Source organism: Cyanistes caeruleus, chromosome 22, assembly GCF_971803275.1.
Source record: "Cyanistes caeruleus chromosome 22, bCyaCae1.hap1.1, whole genome shotgun sequence".
Classification (NCBI taxonomy): Eukaryota; Metazoa; Chordata; class Aves; order Passeriformes; family Paridae; genus Cyanistes; species Cyanistes caeruleus.
The window spans coordinates 189,299-209,038 of record NC_141722.1 but is presented as its reverse complement, the minus strand read 5'-3'; the positions used below and the strand labels follow the sequence as shown (position 1 = coordinate 209,038).

The 19,740-nt window shown below is 64.4% G+C and overlaps 1 protein-coding gene across 6 annotated transcripts in view; it reads right to left on the bottom strand.

The window, feature by feature from the left end:
• Positions 1–19,740, bottom strand: part of HSPG2 (heparan sulfate proteoglycan 2) — a 36,703-nt gene that overhangs the window by 14,286 nt on the left and 2,677 nt on the right. For 2 of the 6 annotated variants that reach the window (XM_086860442.1, XM_086860446.1), the window contains exons 2-49: positions 17,084–17,213; positions 16,143–16,226; positions 15,625–15,734; positions 15,479–15,537; positions 14,819–14,979; positions 14,487–14,612; positions 13,828–14,052; positions 12,625–12,744; positions 12,422–12,553; positions 11,637–11,781; positions 11,146–11,294; positions 10,920–11,066; positions 10,693–10,856; positions 10,446–10,622; positions 9,892–10,088; positions 9,668–9,815; positions 9,454–9,581; positions 9,298–9,384; positions 9,155–9,213; positions 9,013–9,080; positions 8,492–8,632; positions 7,863–8,039; positions 7,592–7,771; positions 7,285–7,403; positions 7,098–7,209; positions 6,897–7,010; positions 6,690–6,817; positions 6,526–6,612; positions 6,391–6,440; positions 6,218–6,306; positions 6,005–6,145; positions 5,733–5,924; positions 5,149–5,241; positions 4,984–5,064; positions 4,672–4,902; positions 3,857–3,970; positions 3,640–3,767; positions 3,471–3,557; positions 2,669–2,895; positions 2,487–2,597; positions 2,308–2,408; positions 1,883–2,063; positions 1,371–1,430; positions 1,066–1,188; positions 839–979; positions 489–631; positions 267–402; positions 37–182 (exon numbers count right to left, since the gene is read on the bottom strand). In XM_086860442.1, coding sequence (XP_086716568.1) covers positions 37–182; positions 267–402; positions 489–631; positions 839–979; positions 1,066–1,188; positions 1,371–1,430; positions 1,883–2,063; positions 2,308–2,408; positions 2,487–2,597; positions 2,669–2,895; positions 3,471–3,557; positions 3,640–3,767; positions 3,857–3,970; positions 4,672–4,902; positions 4,984–5,064; positions 5,149–5,241; positions 5,733–5,924; positions 6,005–6,145; positions 6,218–6,306; positions 6,391–6,440; positions 6,526–6,612; positions 6,690–6,817; positions 6,897–7,010; positions 7,098–7,209; positions 7,285–7,403; positions 7,592–7,771; positions 7,863–8,039; positions 8,492–8,632; positions 9,013–9,080; positions 9,155–9,213; positions 9,298–9,384; positions 9,454–9,581; positions 9,668–9,815; positions 9,892–10,088; positions 10,446–10,622; positions 10,693–10,856; positions 10,920–11,066; positions 11,146–11,294; positions 11,637–11,781; positions 12,422–12,553; positions 12,625–12,744; positions 13,828–14,052; positions 14,487–14,612; positions 14,819–14,979; positions 15,479–15,537; positions 15,625–15,734; positions 16,143–16,226; positions 17,084–17,213 — 6,249 coding nt within the window. Of the gene's footprint in view, positions 1–36; positions 403–488; positions 632–838; positions 980–1,065; positions 1,189–1,370; positions 1,431–1,882; positions 2,064–2,307; positions 2,409–2,486; positions 2,598–2,668; positions 2,896–3,470; positions 3,558–3,639; positions 3,768–3,856; positions 3,971–4,671; positions 4,903–4,983; positions 5,065–5,148; positions 5,242–5,732; positions 5,925–6,004; positions 6,146–6,217; positions 6,307–6,390; positions 6,441–6,525; positions 6,613–6,689; positions 6,818–6,896; positions 7,011–7,097; positions 7,210–7,284; positions 7,404–7,591; positions 7,772–7,862; positions 8,040–8,491; positions 8,633–9,012; positions 9,081–9,154; positions 9,214–9,297; positions 9,385–9,453; positions 9,582–9,667; positions 9,816–9,891; positions 10,089–10,445; positions 10,623–10,692; positions 10,857–10,919; positions 11,067–11,145; positions 11,295–11,636; positions 11,782–12,421; positions 12,554–12,624; positions 12,745–13,827; positions 14,053–14,486; positions 14,613–14,818; positions 14,980–15,478; positions 15,538–15,624; positions 15,735–16,142; positions 16,227–17,083; positions 17,214–19,740 lie in introns of all 6 variants that reach the window. The other 4 variants (XM_086860441.1, XM_086860445.1, XM_086860443.1 and 1 more) reach the window with 4 other exon arrangements.

Sequence of the window (19,740 nt, the reverse complement as noted above, 5' to 3'; positions counted from 1 at the left end):
AGGGCAGCATTTGGGGCCCACCCTGCTGTGCCCTACCTGGTGGCCAGCAGGCAGCGAGCCCCCACGCTTGTACCACGTCACGGTGGCAGAGCTGGGTCCTGCCACCACACAGTCCAGGTCCAGGGTCTGTCCCTCGATGACGGATGGGGATGAGGACTCAATGCGGACAGGCAGCGTCACCCCTGGAGACGAAAGGGGTGACATGATGGGGGGTCCCCCCACCAAAATCAACCCCAGACTCCTCTGGTGTCCCCCAGCCTCCTCACCTGGCACCACAGCCACCTCGATAGTGGCACGGGCTGTGCCAGCAGCACTGGTGCCCATGCAGATGTAGATGCCGCCATCAGCTGCCGTCACAGCAGGGATGACGAGCGTGGCAATGTCACCGTGCTCGGTGCGGGACTGCGGCACAAGAGTGGGTGTTAGTGGCACCTGTGGCACACACCCACACCCCATGGAGCACCCACAGGTGCCAGCACCCTGCTCACCTGTGGTGGCAGAGCACCCCCCTGCTTCTCCCAGGTGATGGTGGCAGTGGGGGACCCCGAGACCCGGCAGTAGAGCCGCACCGTGGAGCCCTCCTGCACCTCTGTCCGCTCCGGGCTCACCTGCACCTGGGGGGTGCCCGCGTCTGCGAGGAGGGGGTCAGGGCAGGGGCAGTGGGGAGGTGGGGACAATGGGGGTGATGGACATGACAGCAGTGATGGGAATGATCAGGTGCCAGGGATGATGGAAATGGTGGGGATGGGGATGATGAGGAAAATGGGGTGACTGATGATGAAGATGATGGGGATGAAAGGGACAGTGGGGTGATGGGGACAATGATGATGTCACTCACCTTGCACATGGAGGAAGGCACGTGCCGTGTGCTGCCCAGCGCTGCTCCTTGCCTGGCACTCGTAGTGCCCCGTGTTGGCAGGCTCGACAGCGCCGAAGCGCAGCGTCCCCCCCTGAACCACAGCCTGCGGTGGCAGCGCCCCTGCAGGGACGTGGCCTGCCATCAGCCCTGCTCACTGCGTCCCCCCGCCCGGTCCCGGTGTCCCCCCATCCCCACCAGGCACCTACCGAGCCACTCAAGGGTGGGCTGGGGGCTGCCGGTGCCAAGGCAGCGGAACTCGGCTGGCTGCCCCGGTGCCACGCTCAGCTGTGCCGGCTCCACGGTGGCGGTGGGGGCGCTGGCGGAGCCGGCTGCGGTGAGAGCCGGGGGGGCTTAGGGCTCGCCAGGCCCCCCCCCGGTGCTGTCTCCAGGCGGTGGGGCAGTGCAAAGCAGGGTGGCGTGGCAGAGCCAGCAGCAGGGTGCATGTGGAGTCCTGGCATGCGGTGGGTGGGGGGAGCGTGCGGACCCCCAGGAACCCTCCCCGGTGACTTACCCGGTCTGTGCCCCTCCATGAACTCAACAGGTCCATAGAACATCTGAGTCTTCGAGGCAGCTGCGGGAGGGGGTGGGTCTCAGGGGAGTGTGCCCACCACCCTGGTGTGAGGGCACCAAGCCTACCCGCCACCTTGGCATCTAGGCACCAAACCTGCCCACTGCCTGGGCACCACGTGTGCCCACCACTCCAGTGTCTGGGCATTTAATGTGCCCATCACTGCAGCATCTGGGCACTGTCACCACGGAGCCAGGGTGGTGAGTGTGCCCATCACCTTAAGGACTGAGCACCCAGCAAACCCACCACCCTGGTATCCAGGCATTGAATGCATCCATCACCCTGGCATCTGGGCACTGACATCCTAACAGCAAACATGCCCATCAAACCCAGCATCTGGTGCCTTGGCACTGTGTGTGCCCATCCCCCTGGTGCCTTGGCACTGTGTGTGCCCATCCCCCTGGTGCTGCCCATCACCCCATCACCACGGGGTGAGCCACGGTGCCAGGGCTCACCCTGGACGTAGAGCGTGGCGGTGCCCTGGTCCATGTCCAGCATGTTGGAGCCGGTGCAGATGTAGACTCCGGCGTCCTGGGGCCGCACGCCGCGCAGCGTCAGGATCCCGTTGAAGTCCACGGCACCTGCCGGCAGCGTCCCGTGGTTCTGCCGTGTCCACACCAGGGTGTAGGCGGGAGACTGGGGGGACAGAGGTGGGGAGGCCTGAGGCCACTGGATGGGCGCATGAAGGGGCACGTGGCCAGGTGGGCACACGGGACCCCAGGGATCTCTCCTATGTAAGGAGCCAAGGGGGTTTGGGGGTACATATGGGCACAGCTGTCCCTTTGCTCTGTAGGACCAGGTGGGCACCTGGGGGCATCTCCACACCCTCAATGTCCCTGCACACACCCAGGAGCACCATGCTGTGTCCCCTTCCCCTCACCTTGCTCTTGGCAGTGCAGACGAAGGTGACATCGGCCCCAGGCTGCACCCGCTGCACCCGCTTCTCCTCCACGGTGACAGTGATGGGCTTGTCGGGGGTTTCTGTGTCCACACAGAGAGGTGAGCCTTGCTCCTGCCTCCCCTCTGGGCACGTCCCCGCCCTCGGTGACAACGACCTACCGGTGACGATGACCTCGGCGCGGCTGGCATTGCTGTGCCGAAGGTTGCGGCAGGAGCAGATGTAGACACCGGCTTCAGAGGGCTGGATGCTGGGGAAGTGCAGCTCCTCACCTGGGGGGACAGGCAGGTGACCCCCCACACCTTGGGGACACCCCGATGTCCCCCCCGGCGCCACCCAGTACCTTGTCGGCGGCTCTGGGCGCCCTCGGGGAGGGGCTGCCCATCCTCTCGCACCCAGTGGTAGTAGAGCGGGGGGTCCCCGGCGGCGTGGCAGCGCAGGGTGAGCGCGCTGCCCTGCGGCACCGAGCTGCGCGGGGGGTGCACACGCACGGCCAGCGCAGGACGGGGCCCCGCGGGGACACAGAGCTGTCCCCGCACCGTGGGGTCACCCGTGTAACCCGGGGCACAGCTGCGGGGAACAACGGGTTTGTGGGAACAGAGCGGGGTGCAAGTGGGAGGATGTCCATTGGGGTGGGTATGGGGATGAGCATTTTGGGGTACACAGGGTGGGTATACTGGGGTGTTCATCGGGGTACACAGGGTGGGTATTTTGGGGTGTTCATCGGGGTACACAGAGTGGGTATTTTGGGGTGAGCACATCAAGATGGCTATAGCGGGGTGGTGACTGTATCAAGGTGGGCACTTTGGGGTGTCTCTATCACCATCAGGGTAGGTGCACTGTATTGGGGTGCCTATGTGAGGCTGAGCCCTTTAGGATGGAAAACCTGAGCTGAACTCGTTGGAGTGAGTGCACCATGGGGGTACAGCAGAAGAACATTATGGTGGCTGTATTGGGGTGGGTGTATTGGAGAGCATATGGCAGTGAACCCATCAGGGCAGGTATAGCAGAGTGGGTACACAGGGGTGAGCCCATGGGGTTGGTTTTTGGAGGGGTATATTTGGGTCGGTTCTGGCAGGGGGTATATTGGGATGAGCCCATGGGGTGGGTTTTTGGGGCAGGTTTTGGGGTGCCAGCAGCCTCACCGCTCGCAGTACTGCCCAGTGTAGCCTGGCTCACAGGCGGTGCAGCGGTACCCGCTGCCTCCCAGACTCTCACAGGTCCTGGAAAACCTGCAGGGATGGAGCAAAGTGAGGGCACGTCCCTTCCCCAGCACCCCCAGCCCAGCACCCCCAGCCCAGTGCAGACACCCACTGGTTTTCAGGGTATGGGAGGGGACAGGCGCAGGGCTGGCAGTCCTCGGGGGTCCCAGCACTGGCGTCCCCGTAGAAGCCGGGGGCGCACTGGTCACAGAAGTCCCCTGCCGTGTTGTGGAGGCATCCCTGGGGGATAGTGGGGGCACAAATTGGGGGTGTCGCGGCTGGGGTAACACCACAGCACCCCCAAAAACGATTGGAATGCGGGGCCTTACGGAGCAGGCGCCGCTCTCAGGGTGGCAGCTCTCGGAGTGGCCGTTGCACTCGCACAGCTCACAGTGCCCCAGGTACAGACCCCCGCCGGTGCGAGTGTACCCAGGGGCACAGTCCTGCGAGAAGGGACAGCCACAGTCACACCGGGGGATGCTGAAGGGGTGATGAGGCTGGTGGGGGGATGGGGGTGATCCAGGGGACGATGTGGGGATGCTAGGGATGCTGAAAGGTGATGAGGACATGAGGGAGGGGACTGGGGGACAGATGGATGATGATAGGTGTGCTGGGGGGTTGATGAAGGGTGCTGGATGTGATGCTGGGTGGGAGCGTGGTAGGGGTGATGATGGGGAGGATCACGTGGAGTCACGGGGGGGTGATGACGGGGTGTGATATGGGAGGTGATGGGGGGATGCTGGGCACACTGTGGGGGATGCTGGGGATCCTGGGGGGATGCTGGGGATACTGGGGGGGTGCTGGGGGCTGATGGGCAATGATGGCACTGCTGGTGGTGATGATGGTACAATGATGGAGGGACGATGGGGGTGATGGGGGGATGCTGGGGGGTGTTGAAAGATGATGAGGGGGTGACACTGGAGGGGAGAATGGAGGGGTGATGGGGGTGAGGCTTACGGGATGATGATGGGTTTGAGAGGGGGATGATGATGGGTTTGATAGGGGGATGAGAGCATGGAGGGATGATGTGGGGGATGCTGGAGGGATGATGGAATGCCAGGGGGTGATCAGAGCGATGATGAGGAAACACTGGGGAGGAGGGTAGCGAGGTGATGGGGGTGATACTGGGAGGGACTGGGCTCACCTGGCAGGACAGCCCGTGGTATCCGGGGGGACAACGACATTCCTCCACCTCGGGGGCTGGGGGCAAGCCGGGCTGGGGGGGCACAGCCGTGTCCATGGCCACGTCGGCGATGGTGGCCACGGCTGTGCTCGTGGAGTAGGTGGCTCGGATGAGGATCTCATCCAGGTCAGCCAGTGCCATCAGCAGGTGCTCCCGTGTCGCTGGCTGCCCGTCCGGCCGCTGCCAGTATTGCTGCAGGAACAGGGGGGCTGGTGGGGGACACACTCTGGGAAAGGGGGACACCAGGAACAAAAGCCGCCCACCACCTCCTACCTCCCGAAAAATGATCTCGAAGGCCTGGGGGGTCCGCGGGGGCAGGTTGGGCTGGTAGGCCACCAGTGTGATGTCATTGCCCTGTGGACAAGAGGGCCAAGGGGCTCAGGGGGTCCTGCTGTCAGCGGGGGTGTCCCTGTCCCACCCCAGCCAGCACCCCCTTACTGTGATCTGGACGTCGGCGTCGGGCAGGGCGGCTCCCTGTCCCCCCGGGGTGTAGGTCAGGGTATAGCGGAGCCGACCACCATAGGAACCCACCTGCCCCAGGACACGGGAGGGATTAGGATGGCAGTGGGAAAGGGAAGGGCTGGGATGGGATGGGCAAAGGGAAGAGGAAGAGAATGGACATGATGGGGACAGGGATGGGGAAGGTGGTGAGATGAAACAGAGATGAGGAAGAGGAGAGCGAAAAGGAAGACGAGAAAGTGGAAGGGGATAGGGGAAAGAAAGAGGATAGGGATGAGGATGGATGGGGAGGGGATGGGATGGGGAAAGAGGAGAAAGAAAAGAATGGGGATGATGACGGGGACAGGGGATGGCACAGAACAAGGATGAAAAAGGTGACAGATATGAGAAAAGGGGAAAAGGGAAAGGAGAAGGGGAAGAAGAAAAAGGAGAAGGGCAGAGACAAGGAGGCTGTGCCCATTCCCCCTCCCCAGCAGTGCCCAGGGTGTCCATGGGGAAGGGTGCAGCCCCTGGCAGGGCATTCCCGTGGCTCCCACGGGTCCTGCCAGGAGTCACCCTGTTACCTTGTCTCCCTGGTAGGGGGGTGGCAGCTGCCAGTAGTAGGAGTCAGGGGGCAGCTCCCTGAAGCGCTCATAGGTCAGGTGGGGCTGGGGGTGCCCCATCTGCACCCCAAAGCCGCTGCTCACATGGGTGCTGCGCTGGCGGTTCACCAGGGAGAACCCCTGGGCATCCCCCGGGGCAAAGGACGTCCGGATCTGCGAGATCGAGGGGTGAGAGGGGTCTGGGACAGCTGGGGACACCCTGGGGACACGTGGGGACGACAGGGTACACTCACGGTGCCACGGGCGTAGGCAGTGCTGGTGCAGTGCTGAACGATGCCCATGCAGAAGCAGGGCAGGCACCCGGCCGGCTCATCCCCGCTCAGGTGGAAGTGGTGGGGACGGCACGTGGCACAACGGGGACCTTCCACGTTAGCCTGCAGGGGAAAACAGCATGGTGACATTGCCCTGTCACCCCTCCTGGCGCTGGGGACACACACAAGGCTCACCTTGCAGTAACACTGCCCGTTGGCATCGCAGCCCTCACTGGTGCTGCCACGTGGGTCACACTGGCACTGCACACCGGGGACACCAGGCACTGAGGGGTGACACACAGTCAGCCACGATCCTCCTTAGTGCCACCACAGGGGACACCGCTTCGTCCCTGCCCTGTGACACTCACCTCGGCACGGCTCTCCCCGCAGCGGGTCCCCCACGTACCCGGGCGAGCACCTATGGTGGGACAAAGCAAAATGAGGCAGTGAGAGGAGTGTTCACCCCAAAAACACTCCCTGCCCCACCTTGGCATCCCTGTCACCTCTCGCAGAGGCGGCCACTGTGCCCTGGGGCACAGGCACTGCAGGTAGGCTGCCCATCAGTGTCCTCAAAGCAGATTGTTGTCACTCTGTGGAGGGGACAAAGGGACAGGTGACTCCTGGTCAGCATCCTCGGAGATGTGACACACCACAGAACGGCACCTACTGGGTGTCTCCACGGGGTCCATGGCAGGGACAGGGCTGGCAGTCACCCGGGGTGCCCCGGGTGGCATCGCCATAGTAGCCAGGTTGGCACTTGTCACACTGGGGACCCTCCGTGTGATCCCGGCAGCCCTGTAAAGAAAGGGGGTGATGGCATTGGTGTCCCTGCCATGGGGGTCCCCGGGGTGTCCCCTGGCTGTCCCCAGCTGACCTGGCAGACGCCGGTGTCAGGGTGGCACTCGCTGGCATGGCCGTGGCACTGGCACGGCTCGCAGGTGCCCAGGTAGAGCCCGGCGGTGCTGCGGGTGTAGCCAGTGTCACAGTCCTAGAGGGGACATGGTGGCAGAGGGGTGGGACACGGCTCAGCGTTCCCATGGTGGCAGTGAGGGGACCTGGCGGTGACGGCTCTCACCTGGCACGAGGCCCCGCGGTACCCAGGGGGGCAGGTGCAATCCTCCACCTCCAGCGCAGGCGGGCGGCCGGTAGCGTGTGGCACTGCCACGTCCAGGGTGACATCAGCCAGTCTGCAGGGCCAGAGGGGAAGTCAGCACTGCACTGCCATCCTGCCGTGTCCCCTCCTGACTCTACAAGGAACTCACCTGCTCTCCTCCGGCTGCTCCGAGTAGGACGCGCGGATCATGAACAGGTCCACGTCGGCCAGGGCCATCAGGAGGTGCTCACGGGTGGCATCGTGCCCATCCATGCGGCGCCACGCTCCCTGTGCCACACCAGGGTGACATAGGGGCTGCCATCCCCTTCTGCACCCAGCTCAGCCCCTGGGGCATCCAGGGTGAGCTCCCCAAGGCACCCAGGCTGACCCCTGGGACCCCCAGACAAACCCCTCCCCAGCACCCAGGCTGACCCCCTCCCTCCCTGACCCCTGTGTCACACAGGGACCCCTCTCACCTCACGGATAGGCACAGTGACAGTGGTGGGGACACCAGCTGGAAAGGTGGCACTGGAGAAGTGCTCCAGGAGGATCCCATTGCCCTGGAGCAGGACGTCAGGGTGCCAGGAGGGCAGGGGAGTGCCAGCCGGGGCCCGGTGTGTCACCGTGTACCGCAGCTCCCCACCATATGCTGTCACCTGTGGGGACACTCAGGGGTCACCCACTCCCTGAGCTGGGCGGTGGGGACACGAGAAGGGGCAGAGGTGTCCCCCGGAGCGGCTGTGTCACCTTGTCCCCAGCGAAGGGTGCAGGCAGCACCCAGTAGTGAATGCCTCGTGGCAGCTTTTGGAAGGCATCGAAGTACAGCTCCCGTGGGGACACGAAGTGCGGCACGGCCCCCACCAGCCGTGCGCCTGACGCGTTGGCCAGGGGCAGCGGCGCCGAGTCCTCAGAGCTGAGTAACACCTGGGAGAGGGATTGTGGTGGGCATGGCCTGGCCTGGCACACGTGCCATGACGAGGCACAACATGGATGTTGTGTTACGTGGCACTAAATGGCACAGCATGGCATGGCAAGGGTGGCATGGCATCATGGCACAGCACGGCACAGCATGGCGCTATATGGCACCGCATGGCACGGCACAGCTAACGTGACACACCACACAATGACATGGTAACGTGTATCATGACAGCACCTGGCACGGCAGGGCACCACATGACACAGCTATGGCATGGCATGGCATGGCATGGCATGGCATGGCATGGCATGGCATGGCATGGCATGGCATGGCATGGCATGGCATGGCATGGCACAACACAGCACTGCTATGGCATGGCATGGCATGGAATAACACATCAAGACAATGACAAGACATGACACGGTACAGGATGGCACAGCCTGTCCCAGGCTGCAGGTACCTGGTGGCGGTGCCAGGCGGAGCTGGCACAGGAGCGGGACAGCCCCATGCAGAAGCAGGGCAGGCAGCCCGCGGGGTTGGCAGCGCTCAGGTGGAAGGTGCCAGCGGCGCAGGAGTCACAGAGACGGCCACGGACGTTGGGCTGGGGGCACAGGGTGGGCAGGGGTGAGCAGGGAATTGGGGGGGACTGGGTGCAGAGGGTGGGATGGATGCTGGGGGAGCTGGTGGGACTGTGCACCCCAGGAACCAGACTGGATGCCATGGGGGTGTTGTCACTGGTGCTGGGGGGGTTGGACTGGGTAGCCCAGGGACCGGACTGGGCGCTGTGGGGGGTGGGACTGGTTGCCTCAGAGGATCTGAATGAGGGGAGGACTGGGTGCTATGGGACAGAGGTGGGATGGGTGCTAGGGCAGGGACTGGGTACCTGGGACCAGGCTGGTGCAGTGGGAGATGGCAACACCCAGCCCCCATTGGCCCCCACTGTCCCCAGCAATGTCACCCCACTGCTCCCCCTGTCCTCACCTTGCAGCGACAAGTGCCACCTGCCTCGTCCTGGCCCCCACGGGCATCACACTTGATGAGCTCCTGGCCTGCAGGCAGTCAGGGTGTGGGTGGGGGGCACCCAAGGGTGCGGGGACCCCCCCAGCCAGCACCCTCCACTCACCAATTGGGGTGCACTTGCCACCCGGCTGGATGGGGTCTCCCTCGTAGCCTGGGGCACACCTGTGGAGGGGTGGGGGACAGGTGGGTGATAGGTGGGTGACAGGTGGGGGGTGTCAGGTGCCGAGGGAGGGACCCCCCACCCACCTCTCGCAGCGGCGGCCGGCGTATCCGGGAGCGCAGGCGTCGCAGGTGGCCTGGCCATCTGTGTCCAAAAAGCACGACTCTGAGAACCTGTGGGTGACAGTGACGGTGATGCCAGGGCAGTGACATCAGGAGCTGGTCCCTGGGATCAGCACCCACCTGCGAGACGGCTCAGTGTAGGGACAGGGACAAGGGTGACAGGCGGTGGCTGTGCCCTTGGTGGCATCACCGAAGAAGCCAGGTTTGCACTTCTCGCACTGGGGACCCTCCGTGTTGTGCTGGCAGTTCTGGGAGGGAGACACGTTACAGGGAAGTGGTGACCCTGTGCTGTGTCCCTGTCCCCTTGTCACCTCGTCAACCTCTCACTCCTTACCAAGCAGTGCCCAAAAACAGGGTCACAGGTGCTGGAGTGGCCGTGGCAGCCACAGCCAGAGCAGGTCCCCAGGTAGGGTCCCCTTGTCACCCGCTCGAAACGGGGGGCGCAGCGCTGGCAGGACAGCCCCGTGTAACCCACGGGGCACCTGGGGACAGAGCAGTGTGACAGTGGCATCACAGCAGCAGTGGCATTGAGCCCATGACCTTGCTGCCAGCGGTCACCTGCACTCCTCGATGTCACCAGCCGGCCCCAGGCCGGTGTCCACGCTGCTGGTGATGTCCATGGCCACGTCGCTGAGCCCCACGCTAGCCATGCGCCCGTCGTACACCGCCCGGATGAAGATGCCATCCAGCCCCTGCAGCACCAGCAGCAACAGCTCCCGGCTCACCGGAGCACCCTGCTCGTCCTCCCAGTGGTCCTGCCGGGACAGTGACAGCAGTGTCACAGCAGGGTAATGGCAATGCTGCCATCATCCACCTGCCATCACCAGCATCATTGCTACCAGCATCACCCACCCACCACCGGCATCACCCAGCCTTCATCCCTATCTCCTTCCCATCACTGGATTCACTCACCTGCCACTACATGACCCACCCAACTCCACTGGCATCACCCACCCACCACTATAACCAGTGTCACCACCCACCACCTGCATCAAACCACCCCCACCACCACCATCATCATCATCATCACCCAGCCATCACCAGCATCCCTCATCCATCACCAGCAGCATCACCTCTCCACCATCCCCATCACCATCTCTTCTCACACCCACCTCGGTGAGGGGCACGTGCCGCCGGTTGAGAACATCTGGCTGGGTGTCACCAGCACGTGCCCGCAGCTGCCGCCCGTGGCCCCGCAAGAGCAGGTCAGGGTGGGCGGTGGGCTCAGGGGGCCCCCGGCCCAGCCGGTACCGCACTCCGTAGCTCAGTGCTCCCCCGTAGGCATCCACCTGCCAGCACAGCGGGCTGTCAGCAGCCACTCCACTGCTGTGCCCAGCCCTTACCCCACCTCGGCGTCACCTTGTCCCCAAGGAAGGGCTCTGGCAGCGCCCAGAAGGCGTCTAGAGCCAGGAAGCGACGGGACAGGTCCAGGAGCTGGAATTCCTCAGTCCCCACATCCACATGGAGCTGGGTGGCCGAGAGCACCGGTGCGGATGGCGCTGCTGGCACCGTCACATTGACACCTGCAAGGAAACACTCAGCCCCTGCTGTGCTCACTGCCCCTGTCCCTCGTCCCCACAACTCACCCTTGAAGTTGTCAGGCTGGTTGAAGCGCAGGTGGAGGCGGTGGCGGTGCCGGGTGGTGGCACGGCAGGAGGTGGTGACACCAAAGCAGAAGCAGGGCAGGCAGCGGGATGTCCCTGTCACCTGGAAGTGGCCCTCGGGACATGGCCCTGTGGGAGATGAGACAGAGGGTGATGGTGACAGTGCCACGGTGGGATTGGTGGCACGGAGCGGGGAGGGGTTCCTCACCAGGGCGGGTGACGGTGAGGATGCTGTCAGGTATGCCGAACACCATGCCCAGGGTGTTGATGGCCTCACAGGTGTAGGCGCCTTGATCGGCTTCTTTCACATCCCGGATAGTCAGGGTGCCCTGTCCAGCCTCACTCACGATCGACACCCTACGGGGCAAATTCGCTACCCAGAGCCTGGCACAAGTGGAGCCCGGCACTCCCGGGAGCCACACAGAGCCACGTACAGCCAAACACAGCCACACACACCCAAACACAGCCACACACACACCCACACACACCCACACACACACACCCACACACAGCCACACACAGCACCTGACACACCTGGTGCCCCACACACCTGACACACAGTGCCCCACACACCTGACACACAGTGCCCCACACACCCAGTACACCCAGTACACCCAGTGCCCTGCACACTCACTGCTCAGCCCCAGCACAGGAGCCCCTTCCCCCTGCAGTGCCGGTTCACGTGCAAGCCCTGCTCACCTGTGGCTGCTGGGGGTGTGTCCCCAGTTCAGGCGCCAGGTGATGATGGGGGTGGGGACACCGGTGGCTACACAGGTGAAGGTGACGGTCTGGCCTGGCACCGCTCTCACTGACTCCCGTGGCAGCGTCACCACCTGTGGGGGCACTGCCACCACCACCCCGTGTGGTGGTGGTCATTGTCACCGCCACTGGCACCATCTGCTCTGTGTGGCACCACTGGAAAATGGGGACACTGTCACCGCCACCCCAGACCCACCCAGGGACAGGTTCCTTGGCATCATGTCTCCAGTCCAGGCTGGGGACAGAGTCCCCAGTGTGACCCAGCCTGGTTCTGTGACATGCCCCCAGCACGGCACTACCCGGGGCAAGCTTCCAGCACAGGGTCCCCAGCCTGGTGCCATGGCACAGGCTTCCCTGTGTGGCCCCGCCAGGGGACAGGGTCCCCAGTGTGGTGACCATCACTGTGCCAAAGCACAGGGACCTGGACACAGTGTCCCCAGTATGGTCCTGTGGCACTGGGCATGGCTCAGGCAGAGTCCCCAGCCCTGTACTATGGCACAAGGCTCCTGGGCAGTGTCCCCAGCCTGGTGTCACAGCAGAGGGTCCCTGGCACAGCCCAGACACAGCTGGATCCCAGGGACAGCTTGGGCAACGTCCCCATCCCCACAGCACCACATGTCCCCAGCATCGCAGCATCCCTGGCACAGCACCCCCGGGACAGCATCCCCAGCCCAGCCTCGGTCCCCATGTCCCCTCCGTGCTGAGCTGTCCCCGGTGTCACTCACCACATCCAACCTCATCGCTGCGGTCAGGACAGTCGGGCTCCCTGTCACACTGGTAGCTGGCTCGGATGCAGCTCCCGCTGGACACGCACCGGAATTCCGCTGGTCCGCACGCTGCACCGGGTGCCTTGGTGGCTGCAGGGAGTCACAACACAATGTCAGCCGTGTCCCCGTGTCCCCACGTGTCCCCGAGCCCCCGTACTCACGGCAGTCGCTCTCGTCGGAGCCGTCACCGCAGTCATTCTCGCCATCGCAGCGCCAGAGCTTGAGGGCGCAGTGCCCATTGTCACATTTGAACTCGTTGGGCTCACAGGGGGACAGGGTGCCTGGGGGGCGTGGAGCAAGTCAGCACCCAGAAACCATGGGGTTGGAAAGGACCTTTGAGATCACTGATGACCCAACACCACCTCATCAACCAGAACATGAGTGCCACATCCAGGCTTTCCTTAAACACTTCCAGGGACAGTGACTCCACCACCTCCCTGCGCCAGTTCCAATGTCCAGTTACCCTTTCTATGCAGAGCTTCTCCCTAACGTCCAGCCTGAACCTCTCCTACACACCTTAGGGCCGTGTCCTCTCATCCTGTTCCTAGTTCTCTGGGAACAGCTCAGCTCCCACCTGGCTGCATTCTCCTGTTGGAGCTGTAGAGGTAAGGTTCCTTTCCTCCAGGCTGAGCCCCCCCAGCTCCCTCAGCTGGACTCAGCTGCCCCTCGCAGGACTCGTGTCCCAGACCCTTCCCCAGCCTTGCTGCCCTTCTCTGGACATGCTCCAGCATTCCTGAACTGGGGTCCAGGACTGGGCACAGCACTTGAGGTGCAGCTCAACCAGTGCCGAGCACAGGGGAAGAATCCCTGCCCTGCTCCTGCTGGCCACACCATTCCTGATCCAGGACAGGAGCCATTGGCTTTCTTGGCCACCTGGGCACACTGCTGGCTCATGTCCAGCTGCTGTCCATCAGTGCCCCTGGTCCCTTTCTGCCTGGCTGCTGTCCAGCCACTCTGTCCCCAGCCAGCAGCACTGCAGGAGGTTGTTGTGGCCAAAGTGCAGGACCCCACACTCAGTCTTGTCAAACCTCACATCAATGGATCCATCCCTTGGCTCCAGCCTGCCCAGATCCCTCTGCAGAGCCCTCCTACCCTCCAGCAGATCCACACCTGCACCTAGCTGGGTATGGATGCCCTCAATGGCCTCACCCAGACCATCAATACTGCACAGGACTGGGCCCAGCACAGATCCCTGGGACACACATCTGGTGACCAGGCACCGACTGCACCGTCTCCCAGCCATCAGCCAGCTCCTAGCCATGGACTGCCAGCTTTTCCAGGAGCTTGCCATGGGACACAGTGTCCAAGGCTCTGCTGAAGTGCAGGCAGAGCCCCCCAAAGCCTTGCCATCCCCCAGGACCCACCGCAGGCATCCTCGTCGGAGCCATCGGCGCAGTCACGCTCTCCGTCGCACAGGTAATCGCGGGGGACACAGCGCCCGTCCCTGCAGGCAGCCTCGCCCTCCCGGCACCCCCCGGCGGGTTTTGGGGGGCGGGCGGGCGGCGCTGGGGTGGTGCCTGCAGGGCGGGTGCTCAGCGGGCGCGTGGTGGCCGGGTGGGCAGTGCTGGGGGGCGGCCCTGGGGGGGGCTCTGGGGGCAGATAAAAGGGGGGTTATGGGGGGACTTAGGGGGAAATGGGGGTGAAGAGGGAGGGTCGGGTGAGATTGGAGGGGAGGGGTACGAGGGGGGCTTATGGGGGAGGTGTAGGGGCAAAATGGGGTGCACAGGGGTTATACAGGGAAAAAAGGGTGTGAGGAGTGTTTATGGGGGCATAGGAATAAAGTAGGGGTGCTGGGGGATTAAAGTGAGAAATGGGGATGCAGAGTGGATATACCAGGCAAAAGGGGGTGTGGGGAATGTTTATGGAGGGCACGGGCGCTAAAGGGGGTGCAGGAGGAGAGAACAGGAAGGTTATAGACAGGAAAAGGGGTGCAGAGGGGAAGTGACAGGGTCATGGGGTGGGGAATGGGGGGCAGGGGGTTCATGGGGACAGAGGAGGTTCCAGGTGTGCTGAGCTGCCTCACCACATCCCTCCTCATCAGAGGCGTCGCGGCAGTCGGGCCGGCGGTCACAGCGATATTCCGCAGCCACGCACTCCCCACTCCCACAGGAAAACTCCCCCACGGTACAAGCGCGTGGCTGGGGGGTCACTGCAGCCAGGGAAGGAGCACACAGTCAGGGGGTCACCCCAAAACATCCCCCACCCGAGTTTGGCCAGGGTCAGTACGCGCCAGGACACGAGAGCCAGTGCAGTAACACAGGTTGGGACATGGTGCTCTGAGCCCCCTGGCCCCAAACCGCTCCAGAGCACCCCCAAAACCCCCCAGGCTCCCCCCAAAGCCCCTCCCAGGCTCACCGGCTCCCAGGCGACGGAACTGGAAGCCCTGGGGGGAGGTGAGGTAGGAGGCGATGGAGCCACCGGCCAACAGGTCCCGCAGGACCCCCTCGAGCTGCGCCTCGTCCCCGTTCCCCTCGGAGCCCACATCCAGCTCCACGAACACATCCCCGTCCAGCTGCCTGGAGGATGAGGTGTCAGCACCCCAAAACTGCTACACTGCACCCCTAAATCAGCCCTGAGCCTCCCAAGTGTCCACACTGTACCCCAATAAAACTTCCAACCCACCCCATAACCTCCAAATGTCTGTCACCCCAGAAACTCCCTGCACTCCCAAAAGCTCCTCACTGCACCCTCAAACATCCTCATTACAACCCAAAAGCCCCTCTTTGCACCCCAAAACTGTCTCACTGCACCCCAAAATCTCCACATTGCACCCCAAAAGCTTCTCGTTGCGTCCCAAAACATCCCCTTCACCTCCCACCTGCCCCATCATCCCCAAAACCTCCCTGCACTCCCAAAAGCTCCTTGCTGCACCCCAAAATCCCCCCAGATGACGCCTTGCTCCCCCAGACCTCCCTGCCTCACCTGTTTTCCTGACCTTCCAAAACCCCCTGGGCCTCCTCCCAAACCCTCGAAGCCCCTCTAGACTCCCCCAGGCCCCCGAGCCCCCCCACTCACTTGATGAAGACCACACTGACCACCTGCTCCCCAGGCACTTTGTAATACTCTGACTCCAGCTGTTGGGGGGCAGAAAATGAGGGGTCAGGATGGTCCCTTGGGTGCCCCCCACCCCCAGCACCCCCCTGAGTCTCCCCAGTCCTCACCGTATCCACAACAGCCTCAGAAATCTCCTTGAATTCCTCAGAATCGGGGTCCTCCAGCCGTGAGCTGTAGTCGATGCTGTGGGTGAAGTTCACCAGCGCCCGGAAATAAACTGGGGGCAGGAGGTGCCAAAGTTGGGGAATGGGGTGTCAAAACCAGGGGTGACACCTGCACACCCAAACCCCCCCTGTGACTCTCACCCAGCTGTGACCCCTCCCATCCAGATGTTCCCTTTGCTCCCCAGCTGTGTCTGGGATCCCACCCAATAAAGCACAGGAGGAAGAAAAGTGGGGGTGCAGCAAAGGGGAGTCCCCAAAAAGTGTCACTTACTGACTGGGGGGTCATCCTCGGGCTCAGCCACCACCATGCCCGCGGGCGCGGGGCGGAGCCTGGGCGCTGCCCCCAGGGAGGAGGAGGAGGAAGAGGAAGAGGAGGAGGAGGATGAAGAGGAGACAGAGGTTGAGAGCGGCGCCAGCAGGGACCAGCCCGGGGCCAGGTGCCATCCACAGCGTCCCCTTACCGGTGGGTGCCAGCCCGCTGCTGGGGGCCGGGCTCACGACTTTCGGTGGCCAGGGAACACCACTGCCATCCTCCCCACTGCCATCTGCCGTGGGCAAAGTGTGAGGGTGGCACCCGCCTGCGGGGACCCCCACAGGGGTGGACACCCTCCCACAGGGACACACTGAGTCACGGTGGTCACCCACCAGTGCCACATTTCCCACTAAATGCCACCAGACCCCAGTGCCACCCACGACAAGGACAATGTGGTGGCATCAGGGGGGGCATCCACACGTGTGACACACTCCCGTGGTGATGCACACCTATGGTACCAACCACCTGGTGACATTTTACTGCCAGACGCCACCAGGTCCTGGTGCCACCTGCCCTGGGGACAACACGGGAGCACCCAGGGTGGCATCTACTCATGGTGACACCCACTCATGGAGACATTCACCCACGGTGATGCTCACCCACTCAGTGCCACCCTGCCACCAGCTGCTGCCAAATCCTGGTGGCATCTGTGACGGGGCCAGCACAAGTGGCACTCACTCACAGTGACATCCGCCCGCCCAGTGTCACCTTATCAGCAGATGCCACTGGGTCCAAGTGGCAACCACAACAAGGACAGTGCACACAGCATCCAGGGTGGCATCCACACACCCAGTGCCACCTTAGTGCTGGATGCCATCGGTCCATTTCCCATCTGCGATGGGGACAGCTGAGGGAGTGGCACCCATGGTGGCACCAACTGATGGTAACACCCCCCACCTAGTGACACCCATTCACGTCACACCCACCCACGGTGACATCCAGCCACAGTGACTCCCACCCCTGGTGGCACCGACCCACCCAGTGCCACCTTACTGCCAGGTTCCATCCACAGTGGGGACTGTGCAAGTGGTACCCAGGGTGGCATCAGGACCCACCCACCCACCCTGATGTTCCCTGAGGTCCCCTCACCTCCAGAGGCCACCAGGTCTTCGTCATCTGACAGGTGCCGGTAGTAGCGCCGTCCCTGCGTGTCCCCGACGTGATCGGCCACTGTGTCCTCGGGGAAGGCGTCGGCCCAGCTGCGGGCGCCGCCGGCGACCTGGGGATGGGGCCACCATGGGATGGGACCACGGCGGGTGACCAGCCACGTCACCCGACGGGGGGGGGAACGGGGGTTGTTCGTGGCTGTGCGGTGGCGTCACCGGCAAGAGGGAGCGGGATGAGCACACACCCTCCGCATTCCTGCACCGGCCAGCACCGGGACCTCCGGCACCGGGACCGCCGGCACCGGGACCGCCGGCACCGGGATCACCGGCACCGGGACCGCCGGCACCGGGACCCCCGGCACCGGGACCCCCGGCACCGGGACCTCCGGCACCGGGACCGCCGGCACCGGGACCCCCGGCACCGGGACCTCCGGCACCGGGACCGCCGGCACCGGGACCGCCGGCACCGGGTGCGGGCACGGGGGCGTGTTCCAGGGAGCGCAGTGTGCACACGGGTGTGCAGCGACACGGGAAGTGTGTGCACACACATTTACACTGCCCCGCGTGTGCGCTGCCCCACGCGGGAACCGCAGTGTGCACACGCGGACACGGGGGCGAGCGTGCAGTGACACAGAACGTGTGCGGGCACTGCCACACGCGTGACCTGTCACAGGTAACACGCGTGGCTGCGCACACGCATTTCCACGCTTTCTGCACGGAAGCCGTGCCCACAGCCGGCCGTGCACACGCGTTTGCACCACCCCACGCGCAGCACCGTGGGGATGTGTGAGCGCCCACGCCACGGCAGCCAGCGACAGGTGACTGTGCACAGACAGCGCCACAGCCCAGCCCTGACACACGCGCGTGTGCCGCGGCCGGGTGTGCCCCAGCCGGGTGTGCCCCGGTGCCCACGGGCCGTGCACACGCGTGTGCGGCGCCGCCGGTGCCCCCGGCCCGGCCCCGGCAGGAATCCGTCGCAGCAGCACTTTGCTGTGCAAACAAGCGCCGGGGGGATTAGGCGGGCGCTGGGGGGGACGGGACACGGGGGGAACACGGGGGACAAGGGGGGTACACAGGGGGGCACACGGGGCACGCGGCCACACGGACGGGAGGACTCAACTCCCCCGGGGGTCTGGCTGGGCAGGCCCCTCGTGGGTGTCAGCTCACACCCCACGCAAGGGGAAACTGAGGCACGAGGCCATGAGTGCTTGAGTGAGCCTGTGCCGCTCCCCAGATGTACCGTGAGTGTGAGTGTGAGTGCCCGGCACCCGCATCCCCACACACGCACCGAGTGCGTGCGGTCTCTGCCGCCCCGTTCCGCAGCCGCGCACCGAGCCCATGGGTGCCAGCCCCTGGGTGCCCGGGACTCGCCCCCCAGCCGCGCACCGAGCCCATGGGTGCCAGCCCCTGGGTGCCCTGGAGTCGCCCCCCAGCCGCGCACCGAGCCCATGGGTGCCAACCCCTGTTCCCCAGCCCCTTGGTGCCCTGGAGTCGCCCCCCAGCCGCGCACCGAGCCCATGGGTGCCAACCCCTGTTCCCCAGCCCCTGGGTGCCCGGGACTCGCCCCCCAGCCGCGCACCGAGCCCATGGGTGCTCATTCCCGGCGCCGCACACCCAGCCCGGCCGGCGGAAGGGCAGCTGCGGGTCGGGTGTCCAGCGGTGTCCGAGCAGGCTCGGGGACAATCCCCCTCTCCGGTCACCGGAAGCCTCTCTGCTCCGCGGCCCCGCATCCCCGGACGCCTGGGCCCCCCCGGACAGCCGGGTCCCCCCCGCTGCCGCCGGGGCACCGCGCCCGGCCGGACGCCACGGCCCCGCCGCCGCTCACATTTTCCACTCCCCGGCCCAAATCCTGCCCCGCACCCTGGGGAAAAGTGGGGGGGAGGAGGGCGAGGAAGAGGAGGTTGAGGAAGCGCCGTCCTGCCCACCTCCCGCTTCCAAACTGCACCCCAAATTGGGGGAACACCTCAAACCCCCTTTATTTGGGTGTCCTCAGCCAATTTGAACGCACCCCCCGCCAGTCTGGCTGCTCCCCCACTAAAATCTGGATATGGCTCCTCAAATCTTGAAGTGGCCCCCAAATCTGGATGTGCCCCTCCCCGTTAATTCATCCGGGCGAGGAAGAGGAGGTGACGCAGCACAAGAATAATAACCGGGGGGGGGGTTATTAATAGCAGTCCCCCCCCGGCTTATTGTTCCCCCAAGGTCATGTTAAAAGGTGTTTCCCCCCTAAAAAACCCTCTTCCCCCCTCCCGAGTGTCCCCAAGGACTGAGTCACCCTCACTTCGGGGGGATGGGGGTCACCCCAGGATCTGGGGGGCTGCCAGCACAGCTGGTGGATGCTGGTCCCGGGGGGGGCAGAGGCAGCTGCTCTCCCCCCCACCCCCCCACCCGCCCCCGGGACTTGGGGGTGAAACAGCTGCGGGGTCAAAGCCACAGCCGGGCAGGCAGGGGGGCCCCAAATATGTGTCTCCCTTCCCCCCTCCCTCCCCCTGCATTCCTCCCTGCTGGCATTGCCTAATTTATCCCGAAAGGGCTTGGACTGCCATGGACGATCTGGGCGTCCTGGGGGTAAATGGGCTCTGCAGGGGAGACTTTTTTGGGGGGGGTGATTTTCTGGGGGGAGATTGGTGAGGGGGTTAG